Here is a 19,209-nt window from a genome sequence, read left to right as displayed (position 1 = left end):
TGTGGAATATAGATGAAGCATATACGGGCAAGCCTACTTTCTAACATAAAATACTCAATGGGTATTTTCTATTTTATTATTATTATATTTTACACTCTGGGGATATTCATGTGGGTTAGGTGCAAAGATCCAATTATTTACAGGAACGTCAAAGTTTTTCTGTTGTTATCCTGTTTTGTGGGAGGACTAGTTTACATATAATTAGGATTTGTTAATTTACGGGTCAATTTGTAATTGGCTTAAAATACTGATTAGTAAAGTCATGAATGTGTGTGTATGTGTATATATATATCACACATACATACATCACAGAGATTGATACACACACACATCTCATGGAGATAGATGGAAAGATGATAGATGGATTGATTCAGGAACCCAAGTTTAGTGGGAAAGACGAGACGGGATTCAGGGAGGCTTTTCTGAGGAAGGGGGTTTCAAGTTCTGCACAATTGTAAAGTGTAATCAGTGTTAACCAGGATTTGACAGGAGGAAGTAGGAGCTGTAAGGAGTAACATTAGAAAGCCTGCATGTTGGTTTACTAGTGTTAGGCTGGAATGTATGTCTGGGTACATTGGAGTCACATTTGCTGGGAAGAGACCAAAGAAGTTCAAATGTATACTGGTCTTAGACCAACTAAGGCCTAATACATAAACCCTCGTAAGCAGCTTGAATTTTATCGTGGGGCAACAGGGAGCCATTAAAGGTTACTTTTTTAAGCAGGGGAGTGACAAGATCAGTGATGCACATTAGAGAAAGAGTCTACTGACTTTGCAGAGAACGTGCTGAACAGTACCCAGAGATGGGTGAAGAAACCCGTGGAGGAGGCAGTTGCAGAAGTCCCTGCTGTGGCCTGGTCTGAGTTAGCAGCTCTGTTTGCCTAAGTCCTATGTGAAGGCAGGTGGAGTGGCCCTGCAAACTTGATTCTGGTGGTGAAAAATTAATATTGCCTGAGCCTGATTCTCTAATATGTACACCTCTCTCTAAAGTAACTTAGATCCTTTTGGAAGTTGCATTAAGTCTCCAAAGCCACTGGGGTGCCATTAAACTCCTGTTTCGGCATACTAAATGGAATGGAATCTCAGCCTGCAGTCAGCCAGCAAATGAGTATAACTTATGTTGAATTCCAGCTAATGTACAGTCTTGGAAGTAGCATTTAGTCTGGAAAGTCACTTGGGTGCCATTTGGAGTACTGAACTGTGATTTACTTGGTCATACCCTAGTGGCCTGTGTGTGCCAATATAGCTTCCATGGTCTTTTCTACTTCATTTCAGGGGATAACTTATGGAATGAAAACATCCATTTAAAAATATATTTTCTATATCTTATTCATTTTCTTGGTGGATAGGGATTATTGAGGTCAGTATTTATTGCTCAAAAATGTGTCATTTGAATGAAAATGTAAGTCGTAACCTAAAAATGTATAGTTCAAATGAAAGTAACGGTTCATAACCCAAGGTAATTTTACCTCTTAAATGCATGTCATAAAGTTTTTTTTTTTTATATAAAAGCATTGATATCCACACCTTTATCCAAAAGTCATTTAAAATTCTTTTACAAGGAATTTTTTAATGTTCATCATGTAAAGTTTGCTTCGTATATAAAATCAATAATAAATTGTTCATTGATATGCACGTATATGAAGAGTGAGTCATACTCCCATAAGGGACAATGTTTAAAAAAAACCAAACTGATATTCTGATAAGCCCTAAGCCCTGTGAGGTCTGAGACTATGTCTTAGTCATGCTTTTGTCCCCATGTAGTTGTCACCATGAGCCTGGCATTGAATACATGTTTCATTAGTATGTGATTACCACAGGCAAATCAACATTAATATGTGACGCCTGTCTATTGACGGCTAATCGTAGTGATAGCTACTAGCAGTGTGAAAGCTTTCTGCCTATCTGAGATAGGTGTTTTGGGAACTTAGGACAATTGTTATTCCTGAAATGTACAAATGAAGGAACCTCAAATAGAGTCTGTGTGATAAGTCAATTTGACAATATTTTAGGAACTAGATTCCCTCTTAATAAAAATAATTATTGGCTTAAGCTTTTGAAGTTCATAGATGCTTGGCAAGTAAATAGGAATAGAATTTTAGATATGTAAAGAGATTAAGTCATATTTATCTAATTTGGTAAAGTAAAAAGAGGGAAAAGATATAAAAATAGAGAATTTTCCAAGTGCTTGCTGGAATAAACCATAATGTGCCTAACATTTATGTGATATTGTAGAGTGTCCATTATGCTTTCCAAAACATTACCTCATCTGATCTGTTAGGAATGCTGCAAAGTAGAGTTTCTGCAGATAAGGAAATTATGTTTTAGAGTGGCTAGGAGGCTTGTCCAAGGTCCAAACAGCTCATAAATGATGAACTGGAAACTCTGTTTTCTGACTCTTAAGCCAATACTTAAACGGTTCAGTAGCAAGTAAATAATTGGCGTATACTACCACCAGAAACCATCTCAATAATGAGTTCAGGTTGAAGAGATTCCTTCTTGAACTGCCAACACATTTATGGCCTACACCACTCATCTGCCATAAAACTGTAACTTTTTTTAAAAAATGGCTTTTATTTCTAATTATAGAAGCAACATAGGTTCCGAGTAGAAATTTTAAAAATGTACATTGGTTTAATGAATGCTATGTGACCATACATCAAATCCTTTAGAGATAGCATTTCTAAGATTTTTGTGCTTCTTGAAAATTTGTTATACTTAAAAAAATATTTTAATGAGATCATCAAAAATATTTTTTATTTTAATTTTTACTTTCACAAAATAATATGAAAAGTTTTCTCATGTCATTAATCATTATAATATCATTTTAACAGCTTCATAGTATTCCCTTTTCTGAATAATACCTGTTAAGGACTTGGAGCTGCTTTCCTAGGTTTTCTTATTGGAAGCAACACTCAAGAACATCTTTGCTATCTCTTTGTATAACTCCATAATTTTTTGTCATAGAGTAAATGCCTGAAATAAAATCGCTCGGTTAAATGGCATACAGAATTACTCAATCATAAGCCAAATAGACAAACAGAAAGATTGCGCCTATTTAAATTCCCATTTTGCAGTGTATGAATGCCATTTTTTATATATTTGCTAATCCCTGATCTTCTTTAAAAAATCTTTGCCAATATGATTATCAATGGTAACGTATTTTTGTTTTGCATAACTTAGTAATAAAATAGTAAATCATGTGCAAGAGGGAACTCAGCTTTGCTCTCATGTGTCTTAAACAGCGCTTATTGTTCATTGTTTAACAATGTGGACATTCAACAGATAGAACGTTATCTTGACAGCACATGTAATAGATAAAACATTAATCATATTCCTCTTTCATCTTTGTTGTATCAAATTTTTCAATTGCTGCCATTCATTCTTTGGTGAAATGAAATGGCTTTTTCAGTGGGCCATTTTAATAGCCATATGATACAAGTCTGAAAGCATTTTAAGTTCTTGGAAGTAGTATCATAGTTTTTGAGCTAGCAAGAACCTTAGAGATCATCTAATCTGACTCCATCATTTTACATTATGTGTATTTAATATAAAGACATGAAAAATCTTGGTGTGTTTTGCAAATTGAAAAGTTCAGTGTCTTATGTTTTACAAAAATGTATAATTTTGCCCTTAGTCTATATAAGTTACTAACATCCTTGGCAATTTAAACCTCTTTGTTTTTAATTTTTTAGTGAAAATGAAATCATCAACCATGTTAAGAAAACTAAATTTTAGCCATGACAGTAGATTCTAGTGTTGAAGATAAACCACATGCCAATTCTGCCTTATCTAAATGCTATTTTCCTATAGCCACATTATTCCATGTAGCCTGTTGTAACCATATTTCTTTTCATTTTGTTTTAGGTAGCAGTTTTACAACATCATCAGGATTATATACAGGAAATAATTCACTCACAAATTCATCTGGATTTAACAGTTCACAGCAGGTAACTTAAAAAGCCAGTTTAACTTCTGAAAAATATCTTTAAATGTGACGTGATTTTCTTATATAAAGAAAGATCTGTTCATATTGTAAGTGAGAGCTTTCCTAAGGCATTCAGTAGTCTTCTTTTAAAATTTACTTTAGCAGTCTTTTATGGTGAATTGTTTGGTGTTTAGATTGGTTTAATTTTACCTACTATTGCATCATAGAAGACTGAAAATATGAAGAATGTATATAATCCTACATTAAATTTGTTGGCAAGTCTGAGCTCTTTACTTAATGTGTACTTGTATGCCCCCCTGTGTGAATTCAGAAAAGGCTCAGAAACCCAGACATCTTTACAGTCACTTTGATGTATAAGAGATAAGCAGCACTATTTTGATAGACAATTCTTGTCTGGTTTGATTTGGTAGGACTACCCGTCTTATCCCAGTTTTGGCCAGGGGCAGTACGCACAGTATTATAACAGCTCACCGTATCCAGCACATTATATGACCAGCAGCAACACCAGCCCAACGACACCATCCACCAATGCCACTTACCAGCTTCAAGAACCACCATCTGGCATCACCAGCCAAGCAGTTACCGATCCCACAGCAGGTAATTGTGTGAATATTATTAGTCCTGCAGGTGATATTTTCAATGATTTCAATGCATTTTTCTACAGTCATATATTCATGCAGTGGTGGCAAAATTTTGGCAGCTTTTGGTAAAGACTAAATATAAGTCAAGCAGCGCGACTGTGGCATTAACTTCATTTTAATTTATTTTTTTATTTGCTTGAAGTTTTAAAATAAAGTATATTAACATCAAAAGGCATGTGAAATAGATTTTATTTGTAAATATACTCAATTTTTAAGGTATATGTAGCTTCTGAGATTTATAATTATAAGTACTTAGCTATAACTATAATTTGTTGACATCACATTGAGTATGAAAATAAATGGCAATGCCTAGAAGTTAGTGTTTACCATTATTCAATATTTAATGTTATTCATCAGAGTAATATATTGCTGATAGTTAAAAAAAAAAAATCAAAGGTGAGCCTCTGCTTTCTCACGTGTAGCCTGCTGTGAATTTCATGGCAATGTGTCATGAGCATGGCCGTTTGTTATACATTTGCACCACCATTGCTGGTCTCTTTCAAATGCCAGCCTCTCCATGTGGAAATCTTCATACCTGATGTCTTTGATACCTCTTCCCCTCATTGATTCTTTCTTTCTAGAACTCTTAATGGTGTCTGCTTAATTTCCTGAATTGGTCTTTACTTAATGTTTTCTATACTTTCTCATACTTCTCACCTCCTTGCCTTAACTTGTTAAAAATGTAATCATATCTTTCATGGATTACAAAATAAGCTATTATCCTCAAAGAGTTAAACTTTTCTTCCTCTTACCTGTTTCCAGAGGTAAAATGGTCTTAACATTGAAAAAATTACCTCTCTGATGTTATAATCATAGTGTTCATTCTAGGTTATCCTAAATTATGAAAAAAAGTTTTGTGTAATAAATGCCAATTTAATTTCAGACTATAGAATTATATTTTAAATATTAATGGGTGATTTCATCCCCAAAAATCTTCCAAATTTTTCATATTCCACCTTTTCTCCCTTTTTAAAAGAAATATACGTAGACATTGCTTTATTCTAGAGTTTCATCATTCTTGTCTTTCAGTTAACTTCAAATGCTCATTATTTCTGCTGCATATTTTAACTTTAAATATTTTTGTCTTCGATAATTGTATTTCATGTATCTTTATTTTCCAAAAACTAAATTGATATTATATTCCTTACTTAGTTTATATGTGTACACACAGTGTTCATAGAACTGAATATACATGTATCTCTCTTCCTTTAATTAGATTTCACATCCATATAATCACACTGAAAATAAATTTTATTAAGAATGCATAGAATTTATTGTAGGAGTTTTTATAGAATTATCTCTACTTACGTAAACTTCATATATGTATCATGAGGAAAGGTAATGGCTTGTCCCAACTTTAGGGAGTTCCTATCTTTTCATTTGAACCATCTGTGTCATGCAAGCTTCCTGAGAACTAACAGGAGTTTTGAAATGAGGATCATTATGTGAATGAGATGTAGCCAACCTCTTTTAGGGTCTAGAGAGTCACAGAATGAGAAAAGGAGACAGCAGAATAATTTTATTTAATTCATGACATTTTGGTTGTGAAGACTACATTATAAATAAACTGGTGAAGACTTAATTGTGTTTGGGTTGATAAGAGCTTTTTGGAAAAGGCCATTTGGTCAGATATAAGTGTTTGTCTCTGAAACCAGACATTGTTCTAAGTGAGTTTCTTCCCTCAAAGGGATGCTATTTGAAAGAATGGGGATGGTGGAGTACAAAGCCAGGCCACGTGGAAGACAATCTAATTTCAAAATATGTCCATGATTTTAAGAGTGAATGATGTATTTTAGTTTGTATTGTAAAAGTAAAAGTGCTTAGTGTTTCAGATGTTTATTTTAATATCGTTATCTTATGGGAAAATACTAGGAATGAGCTGAACCCAGGAAAAAAAATAATACTTTTCAGATTTCTTATATATACCTCTTCCAACTAAAGTAATTATGTCTGGATCAGCCTTTCTTGTGTTGCATAATTAGAAATGGGAAGTTCACAGACTTTCCAGATTGAAAAAGAAATGGTTTTCTTCAAAAGTTCAAGGAAGACCTAGTCTGGGTATATTGTTGTCATTCTTTAATTTGGGATAAGACCACAGATTCAGCCTAAGGTTTTTGGCATTAACTTGCCTTTCTTCTTAGTAGTCATATATAAAAGAACACTTTTCTTGATGAAAAGGAAGTTTTGAGGTAAAGTACATAAAATGGAAGAATTTATTAAACTAAAGAATTAGAAATGATTTATTGAGAACAATTTCTGTTTTCAGGTAGAATTTTTTAAGTGGTTAAAATAATGTCTCTTTGTTGGAATAATTTTGGGTCTTTTTTTTCTTTTAATTTTTAGTCTATTGGGTTTAAAGTCAGTATTTTATAATACTGGAGAGTTAGACTGTAGGCATTTTCTTATCCTATGCATGACGTGGTTTCTGCCTTTCAATTTCATTATATTAGGCAGTAGAGACAAATCTAGGACATGAGATAGCCTCTCATGCTTCATGATTTTTGTTCCTGCATTGTTCTTAGAATTGTTATGTCATAATGGACATATAAAGATAATCTTGTAAGGATTTTTCAGGGCAAACATTTAAGGACTTATTTGTGGGGTTTTCTTGTACCTTTTTAAAGTTACTTTTTAAGTCTATAATGGTATGCAGTAGTACTTGTAAACATGCAATTCCTCATGAATTTTGAGTTCAAAATTATTTTAAAGTGTTTATAATGAAATACTCAGAATGAATGAGAGTTCCTGTTGCTCCATATTCTTGTCAGCATTTGGTGTTGTCATTGTTTTCGATTTTGGCCGTTCTAATTGAGGAGTAGTGCTACCATGTTGTTTTAATTTGTTTCTAATGACATATGATGTGAAACATATTTTCATATGTTTATTTGCCATCTGTATGTCTTTTTTGGTGAGGTGTCTGTTCAGATATTTTGCCCACTTCTTAAACAGATTGTTTTCTTATTGTTGGGTTTTAGGAGTTCTTTGTTTATTTTGATACACATCTTTTATCAGATATGTGTTTTGCAAATATTTTCTCCCAGTCTGTGGATTGTCTTTTCTCTTAACAATGTCTTTTGCTCACACCTGTAATCCCACCACTTTGGGAGGCTGACGCGGGTAGATCATGAGGTCAGGAGTTTGAGACCAGCCTGACCAACATGGGGAAAACCCTGTCTCTTCTAAAAATACAAAAATTAGTTGGGTGTGGCATCACACTCCTGTAATCCCGGCTAGTTAGGAGGCTGAGGCAGGAGAATTGCTTGAACCCAGGAGGCAGAGGTTGCAGTGAGCCAAGATTGCGCCATTGCACTCCAGCCTGGGTGACAGAGTGAGGCTCAATATAAAAAAAAATAGTAGAAGTTTTTAATTTTATTAAAGTCCAGTTTATCAGCTTTTCCCTCATGGATCATGCCTTTACTCCTGTATCTAAAAACGTGTTGCCAAAACCAAGGTCATCTAGATTTTCTCCTGTGTTACTATCTAGAAGTTTCATAATTTTGCATTTTATATGTAGGTCTCTGATTCATCTTGAATAAATTTTTGTGAAAGATGTAAGGTCAGGGTCTGGATTCATTTCTTTGCATATGTATGTGCAGTGGTTCCAGCTTACGTTTTGAAAAATTATCTTTTCTCCATTATGTTGTCTTTGCTGCTTTGTCAAAGATTACTTAACTGTATTTAAGTGGGGCTATTTCAGGGTCCTCTCTTCTGTTCCTTTGATCCATTTGTCTTTTTTTTTTTTTTTTTAACAATACCACTCTGTCTTGATTAGTATAGCTTTACAGTAAGTCCTAAAGTCAGACAGTGTCTGTCTTCCAACTTTTTTCTCCTCCTTCAGTGTTGTGTTGACAGAAGAGTCTTTTGTCTCTTCATATAATCTTTAGAATTAATTTGTCAGTATCCACAAAGTAAATTTCGGGGATTTTGGCTGGAATCATATTGAATTAATAGATCAAATTGGGACAAACTAATGTCTTGACAATATTGAATCTATCTATGTGACGGGAATATCTCTCCATTTATTTATATCTTCTTTGATTTCTTCTATAGTTTTTCTCATGTAGCGCTTATATATAATTTTTAGAGTTATATCTAAGTATTTCTCTCTCAGTCTCTCTCTCTCTCTCCCTCCCTGCCCCCCTCCCTCCCTCCCTCCCTTCCTCCCTCTCTCTCTCTCTCTTCCTCCCTCTCTCTCTCTCTCTCTCTCTCTCTCGCTCATGTTGATGGAAATAGTGGTGTGTTTTTAATTTCAAATTCCAGCTGCTCACTGCTAGTATATAGGAAGGCATTTGATTTTATTGATTATGTTACATCCTGCAACCTTCCTCATTGGTTTCAGGAGTTGTTTTCTGTTTGGTTTTAGGGGTGAGTATTTGTTGATTTTTTAAAAACTATTTTCTAGATAGACAATCGTGTTTTCTGTGAATAAAAACAGTTTTATGTCTTCCTTCACAATCTGTATACATTTTATTTTCTTACTGCATTAGTAGGAACTTCTAGTACAATGTTGAGCAGGAGTGGTAGAGGGAACATTTTTGCTTTGTCCTTTATCTTAGGAAGAAAACATCTAGTTTCTTGCCATTAAGTATGATGTTAGCTATAAGTTGTTTTTCAATATTCTTTGTCAACTTTAGGAAGCTCTCCTCTTTCCTAGATTACTGAGAGTTTTTATTATGAACGGGTATTGGACATTGTCAAATGCTTTTTATGCATCTGTTGATTTGATTATATGGTTTTACCTCATTATTAGTCCATCGATGTGATGGATTACATTATTTTCAAATGTTGAACTGGCCTTATATATCTGGAATTAATCCTACTTGGTCATGACATATAATTCTTTTTATACATTGTTGGATTCAGTTTGCTAATGTTTTGTTGAGGATCTTTGCATCTATGTTCATCAGACATAATAGTCTAGTTTTCATATCTTGTAATGCCTTTATCTCATTTCAGTATTAGGCCTCACTGATGAAATTTAAAAATGCTTCCTCTGCTTCTGTTTTCTGGAACAGATTGTAGAGAATTGGAATCTTTTTTTTTTTCTTAAATATTTGATGGAATTTACCAGGGAACCCATTTGAGTCTAATGCTTTGTGCTTTCTGTTTTGAAAGGTTAATTGTTGACTCAATTTCTTTAATAGATACAGGCCTACTCATATTATCTACTTTTCCTTCTGTGAGTTTACGTAGACTGTGTCTTTCAAGGAATTGGTCCATTTCATCTAAGTTTATCTAATTTGTGGGCATAGAATTGTTCGTAACATTCCTTTATAATCCTTTTAATGTTCATGGGATTGCTAATGATGGCTGTCTTTCATTTCTGATATTAGTAATTTGTATATGCTCTCTTTTTATTTAGGTTAGCCTACCTAGAGGTTTATCAATATTATTGGTATTCTCAAAGAACCAGTTTTATTAAATCAAACACCGCATGTTCTCACTCATAGACAGGTGTTGAACAATTAGAACACATGGACACAGGGAGGGGAGTACTACACACTGGGGTCAGTTGGGGGGAAATAGGGGAGGGTCGGTGTGGGGTGAGGAGTTGGGGAGAGATAGCAAGGGGAGAGATGCCAGATGTAGGTGATGGGGAGGAAGGGAGCAAATCACACTGCCACATGTGTACCTATGCAACAATCTTGCATGTTCTTCACATGTACCCCCAAACCTAAAATGCAATACAATAAATAAATGGAAAAAAAAAGAGCCAGTTTTATTGATTTTCTCTGTTGTTTTCCTGCTTTTAATTTTATTGACTTCTCTGATTTTCACTGTTTCATTATTTTTTTCTGCTTACTTTTAAGTTTTGCTTTTCTTTTTATAGTTTCTTAAGACTGAAGATTAGATGATTGATTTTGGATCTTTCTTTTCTAATATATGTGCTCAGTGCTGTTAATTTTCTCCTGAGCACTGTTTTTGTGGCGTTTCACAAAATTCAATGGGTTCTTCTTTTTCATTTTCATTTACTACACAGTATTTTACTACTTATTTTTATTTTCATTACCATTGGAATCCTCCCTTTTAATGAGATATATTTATAAACATTTTATTGGAGAAAAATCTTAGAAATGTGATAGTTTACAGTAAATATCATTAGTTAGAGTTACCCAGATATTCACATCCACAGATTAAATGGCTGTCTCATTTAAAAATATGTGTAATTTCTGAGAAGAAGGGTATTCCATGGTAAATTCAAATTTCCCTCTCTATAAAATCAAATTTTGATTAGAATCAAATAGTTTTTTTTTGTTGTTGTTCAGTCAAAGATTGTGAGACAGTGTCACAATTAAATCCATGATTACTTTAAATAATAAATTATGGATTTCACTCACTTTTATTATTTTTAAAAAATGATCCTTTACAAAGCCAATGTTTTTACTCTGTGTTCAAAATAGAGGTAGGAAAAAATAAATTTGAAGATGTTTTCCTTTTGTGCTAATATCTACACTAGCATTTTATCCCTAGCCAGTGAGGTATAGAGTAAGTTATCATCTTGTAGTGATCCCCAAAAGCTTAAGTCATATTGCTACTGATATAACTAACTGTATTATTTCAAAAGAGTGATAAAAATAATTTTTGAGTATCGTTATGAAAAAAATGCTAATGACTTTTCTCAAAAGAGCACTTAAACCATTCTTGTGAAGATATTTTTTATCATATAATTCATGTGTATAATCAAAATATAAGCCATAATCTATAATCTGGTTACTGTGCTGTACTTAAATAATTTGGCTTGAAAACATATTTTTTATCCCAAATCTCTTAGAATATCTCATAATTATGATAGCTATCATCACAATACATAATAAAATACTATCAAACACACGTGTGCTTAGAGTTCTATGTTCATTACCGCATGTAATCTTACAATATACCATATACCGTGACATAGGTATTATTGGTTCCCATTTTACAGATGAGGAAAATGAGGCACATCACTCTTAAATGCTTAATAAATGTTAGGTATTATTAAGTTAATCAAGAATGTTGAGGGTAAATTCCTACAAAAGCACTACTTACAATATTATATTTTTTAAATAATACAAATACAAAGCAGTAAGGAACAAAAAGTGAATGGTGAATAAAACATTTTAGATTAATGTGAAATAAAAGCTAATTGGTTATTAGGAATAAGCTTTAGTATGAATGCCTTAGAAAAGTTTGTTTTTCAAAGGATTTGTTCATTTGAATTTCTTACCAACAACTTGATGTTGAAATCTACCTTCACGTGCGCTGATCGCATGCAGGCAATTTACCAGTTAAGGTGATGGACAGGAATCTTGCCAATATTGAATTTCAAGTGACAGAGGAAAAATCAGTATAAGAGGGAACTCAATATGCATGGGAAACCATTTGTTCCCTCTGCTTCTTTGATCCCTGCCAAGGCACAAGAAAGTAGAGCAAAGTGCCTGAAAATGAGGGGAATGTTCTTGTGCAAAGTTGCCGAACTCTGAGCCCTCAGAGGAGCTCAATATGACAGGATAAAAAACTGAACTCCTGGCTATCTTCCGTGTCATGCGGGAAATTTGGATTTCATCTGTAGTCCATAATATGCTTATGTCTGTCCATTGTGGAAATGATCCTGAGGTTTGCAATAGCAAGCATCTTGATGCCTCCATTTTGCCAAGTGAACAGTTTGGAAAATCTGCAGGCCATGCTTGCTCATTTTCACAGATGTCTCGTGGACTTTGGAGAAGTTTGCAATTTGTTCGGCTCAAAAATAAACTATTTCAGCAAAACAGTTTTAACTAATGTTTTGGAAACATTTGTCGACAAAACAAATATTTGTATCTAAAATAGCCAGGCTATTAAGATGTGAGAAAACAAAACAGATGTTTGTTTTGGGTTGTTGGGTTTGTTTGTCTTGATGGCATTTGTTTTCTTTCTTTCTTTCTCTCTCTCTTTCTTTCTTTCTTTCTTTCTTCTTTCTTTCTTTTTCTCTTTCTTTCTTTCTTTCTTTCTTTCTTTTTCTCTTTCTTTCTTTCTTTCTTTCTTTTCTTTTCTTTTCTTTTCTTTTCTTTAATTTCTTCTTTCTTTCTTTCTTTTTTCCCAAAGGATCTACAGTCGTATAATGAGATTATAAAATTCATGGAAATAAAGTTCACTCTTTGTTTTACATTGTGAGGAATGTTATAAAAATGAGTTTTGTTACCTGTGAATTTTGGAAAAAAATTTAGAAAGCCTTCTAAGCATTTACCCCTTTTGTGCCTCATGACTGGTTTCCCTAATTTTTTCAATTACTTAGCCATATGTCAGGATTCCTTATAGAGTCAGTTTTAGTACATTGCATTTTAATATATAATTCTTTTTTATATTTATACATAACATGATTTGTATATTAAAACAAGAATGCATATAATATTGAGCTAATTAAATTAGTTTAACCCTCTTAAACATGTATTTTTTATCTTCTTTTGTAATTAATTGATTCATTATTTGAAAAACTGTTAAGTATTAAGTGTCCTATGGGACCAACACAAATCAATGTAATAAGTGCTCATGTTTAGATTGGAGGACATCGGCATTTACTGATTCAGTTTTTAAATTGGAGATGGTTGTAAAGAAGACAAAGTTATAAGTGTTTGCCATTCCTTCACCCAATTTAATTGCAATTGCATCATTTAGTGAGTGGTTTTTGGATTAAGTTTTAAATAAAGGTAGAATTGATGGATTAATCGGGCCCCAATGTTATTTCTCTGTTGATAGTTAAAAAAAATATTGTTTGATGAATATTTTTTAATTTACAGAATAGTAATAAATGAACATGGGACAAACTTACAAAGGCACAGATGTGTTTACAGAGAAGAATAAACCTCTCTTCATGTTCTGTACCTAGCCCCTTGGTTTCCTTCAGCAATGTTTCAAGGATATTCTTTGCTGATATAAACATACACTTAACAACTGTCCCCAGCCTCTCTTTTTTCCATGTTCAAGTCTGTTTAGCTTTTTTTGTCCTTCACAAAGAATAGAGTACTACCCATACTGTTACACACCTTACTTTTTCACTAGACAAAATACAGAGAAAATTTCAATAAGTATTTTCATTGTGGGTTATATATAGAGAGAGATTTAACAGTGGCTAGTATTTCTTGAACACTTAGTAGTGCCAGGTATTGTTCTAAGCACTGTTCATTCATTAACTTAGATAATTCCCACCCAGCTCTATGAGATAGAGTTGTGTTGTCATTGTTCCCATTTTACAGATGGGAAAACTAAGGAGAGGTCAGTGACAATACTGAAATGAAACCTCTAGAAGCTTGACTTTAAACTTGAGTTTTTAATCAGTAAAGCATGCTGCTGCTTGAAACCAGTGTCTGAAGTTTCAAAGGAGCAGAAAAATGAAAATGTAAACAGAGGGTCCTAAAGGTAGTAGCTGTGTAGTAATCATTTTTGTTAATCAGCACTCAGCAAAGGCATATATTATGAGATATTCAGTTAAATAAGTGTTAAATGTTTGAATGAGCTGTACTTGCTGATAAAATAATGTAGGTCTGAAATTATAGGGAAGAGGTATGTAGCATATTTTGAGTTATTATGTCATAAGTGTTCACTGAATTATAAAAGCAGTTTGTGGATATCTTGGCTAATCCAACAGCCAATCTCTCCCGTTTTCTCTCATCTTCCACTTTCCTGAATCTGTTCACCCTGTTTTCCCTTTATCCTATTTAATAGTCACCTGTCATGGACCTGCTCTTAGAGAACAACTTGCCACTCTATTTGTCATTTCCCTCCCTTTCCTTCCAGGGACCTCTCTGCATCTTGTCCTCCATTTTTTTCTTTTTTCTTATCTTTCTAAAAAAATTAAATTTCTCAAATCGCAGCTTGTGGCTGATAAGCACTAAGTGTAGGAATGGTGATGATTGTATCAAGAAAAGGGAAGCCATTCATTTTAAAGTGAAAGTGGGCAGCTGAATCCAAGACCATCACCTTCTAACACTTTTAAAAATACTTATCTGACTCCTTCAGAAACTTCAGGGACCTCTTCATTAATTTAATTTCATTTTCTTCATTACTATTATTGAAAATAAGTTTTACTATTTTTCACTTTTATATGACTGCTGATATATAAGGATATAATTCTCTACTATTTTGCATTATATATGTGCCGTATTTCACCTGGATTATTGATTGATTAGATAATCATGAATTGGTTTGCAAATAATGTCTGCTATTGTTTCTGTGAGAAGATAGCTTCTAAATTTCAAACAATTGATTTAAACATATTTAGAACATAGCCTATTTGTAAATTGACAACTCTCTTATATCTATAAATACACTTGCATAACCTTAGTATAAAGCAGCTGGGCAATAGGGAAGCTTTTAATTTTCAGTTAGCATTGACTGTATAGATTCTTTTGCCAATGACATAAATAAGGGATCCAGAAAGATTAAATTTTTCCTCAGCATCACAGCCTGCCATTGGTGACGTCTCTTGACAGTGCACTATAGTGGCAGCCTTGGGAGACAAAAGGGTGTGATGTGGCTTTTCCTGTACTTCCCTGGGTAGCACAACTGTCTCCCAAAGATGGAGATGGATATACTTTTATCCTGTAATGAATTCCCAGGTAGGAGCAGTTAGGGATGCAAGGTATCAGCTTTCAAGTTATTGGAGTCTCTTTACTTTAAGCCTTTTCTGGTATTTTGATATTACAGCACTCACTGAGAATTGAATGTAATGTCCAGTGCTTCCCAGTTATACCTGGCTAGGGCTGGGTACCACTTTCCACCTGTGCTTCCCCTCACTCCCACCCTGCCTGAGAATGTCTGTGAATGTCTCTTGACCACCACTCTTCCTTTGAATACAATTAGGAGAAACCAGAGTGGGGGCTAGGGATTTGGAGTTGGGCTAACCTGGGTTTAAATTTGGGTTCTGTCATTCACTTGGGCAGGCCACTTAGCTCCTTGTTGTATTATTTCTCTATGGAATGAGCATAATACCTCCCTCGTGTATGGGATGACTATGAGAATGAAATGATGTAAGTGGCTAGCAAAGTGACTGATACATGCTAGGCCCTCAAATGTCCATTTCTTCCATTCAGACATTCAATAGATATTTATCAATGCTTGCTGTGTGCCGGCACTGTGCTTGGTCCTGGGGATGTGGGGGTGAAAAGAAAGGCAAGGTCTCTGGCCTCAGGAACCTGATGTGTTCTTCCCTCTTGAAGTTCATTACTGTTGTACATTGTGGATTGTGGTTGTTTTGGACACTAAAGCCACAAAAGTGTGGCTCACCAGTTTCCTTCATGTAGAATGACTGTGGGGAGCTTAAACCAGTCGCTGAAATGTGTAAGAAGAATAATTAGAGGTTTCTACCAGGTTATCTAGAGATTACTGGTGAGTGGATAATGGTCATATTTTAGGGGTGATAAAGCTGTCTTAATTTAGTTACTAGACCTTGACTGATGAATTAATTTACCTAGAGACCTCAACTAGTGGCTGCATGAACAGGGAATAATGGTTATGAAATACAGGTAGAGAAGTCAAAGTGATTGATTCTCTAAGATTAATTTGATTAATGTTGGTCTCAGACTATAGCTTAACCCTGAAAGACTAGTCAACAAGTTTATTTGCCTTTAGCTTATTTTACAAAAGTTTTTTGTGGGAGTATTTTATGACTGAAAACTTGAAATTATTAAGATAATATTAAGTGTTTTTATTCTGCTAAGGTAATAGTCACTGATAATCTAAACTAATGTAATTTATTCAAGGTTTTGCTGACGTCATTTTTTTTTTTTTTTGCCAAGATCTGAAAAAAAACAAAATCTACCAGTATGAAATTCTCATGGTCACATTATCACACATAACTTTGAAGGTTTGATGCCCATAACTTCATAGGTCTGTATGGATCCCAGGTGATTTTTGAGGAATATCATTGGCCTTCCCTCAGGACTGTGGTCTTCTACGTGGGAATCTTCTCTGATTTAGCCTGTAATTTTCATAAGAGAATGTCTATTTCTATTCTCAGCACAGCTAACATGAGTCTCCCCCACACTGATCCCAGCAATTACACCTTCACATCATGGTTCCATGCCTCCAGATATTTTCAGTTCTACCCTTAAACAAGATGCCCGATTCCAGGGTTCTGCATTCTACAGTAGTGAACTCCAGAGTTACAGAGTCAGCAGTAATCGGCCTTAGAAGAAAGAATCTTGTGAAACTTGCTCTTTTATTTACCATGAGGGTGTGCTCCTGCATTCCACAGTACTCCTCGGTGAGCAGTTCCATGAGGCGTTTCCATCGCATCTCTATAATGGGAACACCTACATTTTTAATTTTAAGTTCTGGGGTACATGTGTAGGATGTGCAGGTTTGTGCCCAGGTAAACGGGGAACACCTCCATTATTGTGGAGAAGTTTCTTGTCACATCTTATGCAGACCATGAGCCATAGAACAGTTCCTGCCTTTGCCCTCCATGGACTGCAGGAAGACCCATGTGGCTCATTTCCTCACTGGCTCCATTTTCCCTTTCTGAGCCACATTTTTCTTCCAACATATTCATTTTTTAAAAAGATGACTGCGTATTTATTAGGTACGTATTTGGTGGATTATCTTAAGCCCTTCTTGGAGGAAAGTGGGATATAAATTATTGAGAAACTAAAATTAAGAGTTAAAAGGTTTTATTCAACAAGAATAAGAACCAGAGAACAGACATGCTTAAGAAGCACTTACTTTGCAAATTGTGTTGCAACTACAGTTTTGGAAACTTTTTGGTTAATATCTGCAAAAAAAACTGATGTGCACACAAAAAGCCCTGTTGGGTCAATACACAAAAATCTCTTCAGTATTTTCATATAACCGTAGTCTCCCAAAGGCACATGCCTCTTTATCTTTTCTACTCTTTGCTCAAAGTTCCAAACCTACCCTGTCTAATGAATAGGCAGGCTTGTCATTGGTTTCAGTTCAGGTATTTCATACATTTTTTACAAAGCATGCTGCCCATAGTAAAATCTCTCCCAATGTAAGAATTCACTTTCTCTATCATTGACATTATTTTCAGCTTCTGCAGTTTATCTCCCATGCCTACTGCTTCTTCAGTGTTCTCCCTTCAAGCATTCTAAGAGCTGCAGGGTTTGCATGGAGCCTCTCCTTTCTAGTTTCTCGTTTAGTGTTTTCTCTAAAGTATATGTTTCCCTATACTTATTCATCTAATTACTTCCCTTGATTCAGCTTTGATATTGATAAAGGTTACTAAGAAAGCACACTTCTCTTGAGATGTATTTCTTTTTTTTTCCATTTATTTTATTGCATTTTAAGCTTTGGGGTACATGTGAAGAACATGCATGATTGTTGCATAGGTACACACGTGGCAGTGTGATTTGCTGCCTTCCCCCCCATCACCTATATCTGGCATCTCTCCCCTTGCTATATCTCCCCAGCTCCCCACCCCACACCATCCCTCCCCTATTTCTCCCCAACTGACCCCAGTGTGTAGTGCTCCCCTCCGTGTGTCCATGTGCTCTCATTGTTCAACACCCGCCTATGAGTGAGAACATGCGGTGTTTGATCTTCTGCTCTTCTATCAGTTTGCTGAGAATGATGGTTTCCAGGTTCATCCATGTCCCTACAAAGGACACAAACTCATCGTTTTTGATGGCTGCATAATATTCCATGGTGTATATGTGCCACATTTTCCCTGTCCAGTCTATCATCGATGGGCATTTGAGTTGGTTCCAGGTCTTTGCATCCCACAGTTTCTTAATTGAAGGAAAAGTAGAAAATGCAGTTTCTCCTACTAACATATGAAAATGAGATTTTAATGATGTTCGTCAACGTCTCATTAGCCAGACATTGAGCATCTCTTACTTTCAAAGCACTGTTGTGGCGATATAGAAAGCCAGAGGGCCATTCACTGTCCTCTGGAGCATTTTGCTACCGAAGACAACCATGTATACAGCCAAACCTAAGAAAAGCTCCAGCTTTAAAATACCATGCTAGAAGAAACGAAGTGCTCAGGAAGAGTGCAGGAACAGATTCCTTACCTAAGTGTTTGAAGAAGAAATTAACAAAGGAGGTAAAATTCTCAGCATCGGAGGATGTGAAAGTTTGAGGGACAGAAGATAAGGAAGGGATATTTATTCAAGGCTAGAGAAATAGACCACTTTAAATGAGCTCAATGACAGGATATTCTTTTCATCAGAACTCAAGTTAAGTTATATTTCATTCTTTTTAAGGATGAAAGCATTTTTGAACTGCAGTATCACTTTGTGATCATCTTTACAAAAAGTTAACGGCCTGAGGGGTGATTTTGAACTATTGACGTAGAGCAACACTAATACACACTTGTATAAAACCTTTAGCATGCGTTATTTGACACAATATTCACAATGGTGCTGTTCCCATTTTACTGTTGAGGAAACTGAAGTCCATAAAAGTCTAGAGAACTAAATAAATTATAAGCTACCAAGGCTGCTCTGGAATGTATGCAACCCTAATGTCTTAATTTGTAGGTTATGATCTCCACTATGGTGAAATTTAATCCATTTTCCATGTTATGTTCTATAAGTTAGGGAGGATGTGCAGTTGTACCAAAATGTGCAAGATTCAGCTTCTCTGCAGGTGAGTTATTTCCCAAACAGTGAAAGGAAAGAAGGTCTCATTGCTAGAGTTAGTGAGG

The 19,209-nt window shown here is 34.8% G+C and overlaps 1 protein-coding gene across 10 annotated transcripts in view; it reads left to right on the top strand.

Moving 5' to 3' along the window:
• Window positions 1-19,209, top strand: part of EYA1 (EYA transcriptional coactivator and phosphatase 1) — a 339,983-nt gene that overhangs the window by 240,275 nt on the left and 80,499 nt on the right. For all 10 annotated transcript variants that reach the window (XM_032296318.1, XM_032296321.1, XM_032296319.1 and 7 more), the window contains 2 exons: window positions 3,867-3,949; window positions 4,359-4,545. In XM_032296318.1, the coding sequence (XP_032152209.1) occupies window positions 3,867-3,949; window positions 4,359-4,545 (270 nt within the window). The remainder of the gene's footprint in view (window positions 1-3,866; window positions 3,950-4,358; window positions 4,546-19,209) is intronic.

Source organism: Sapajus apella, unplaced genomic scaffold (assembly GCF_009761245.1).
Source record: "Sapajus apella isolate SASKATOON/1434 unplaced genomic scaffold, GSC_monkey_1.0 scaffold35, whole genome shotgun sequence".
NCBI lineage: Eukaryota > Metazoa > Chordata > Mammalia > Primates > Cebidae > Sapajus > Sapajus apella.
Note: the sequence above shows the minus strand (reverse complement) of the source record. Positions and strands in the feature narration are given on the sequence as shown.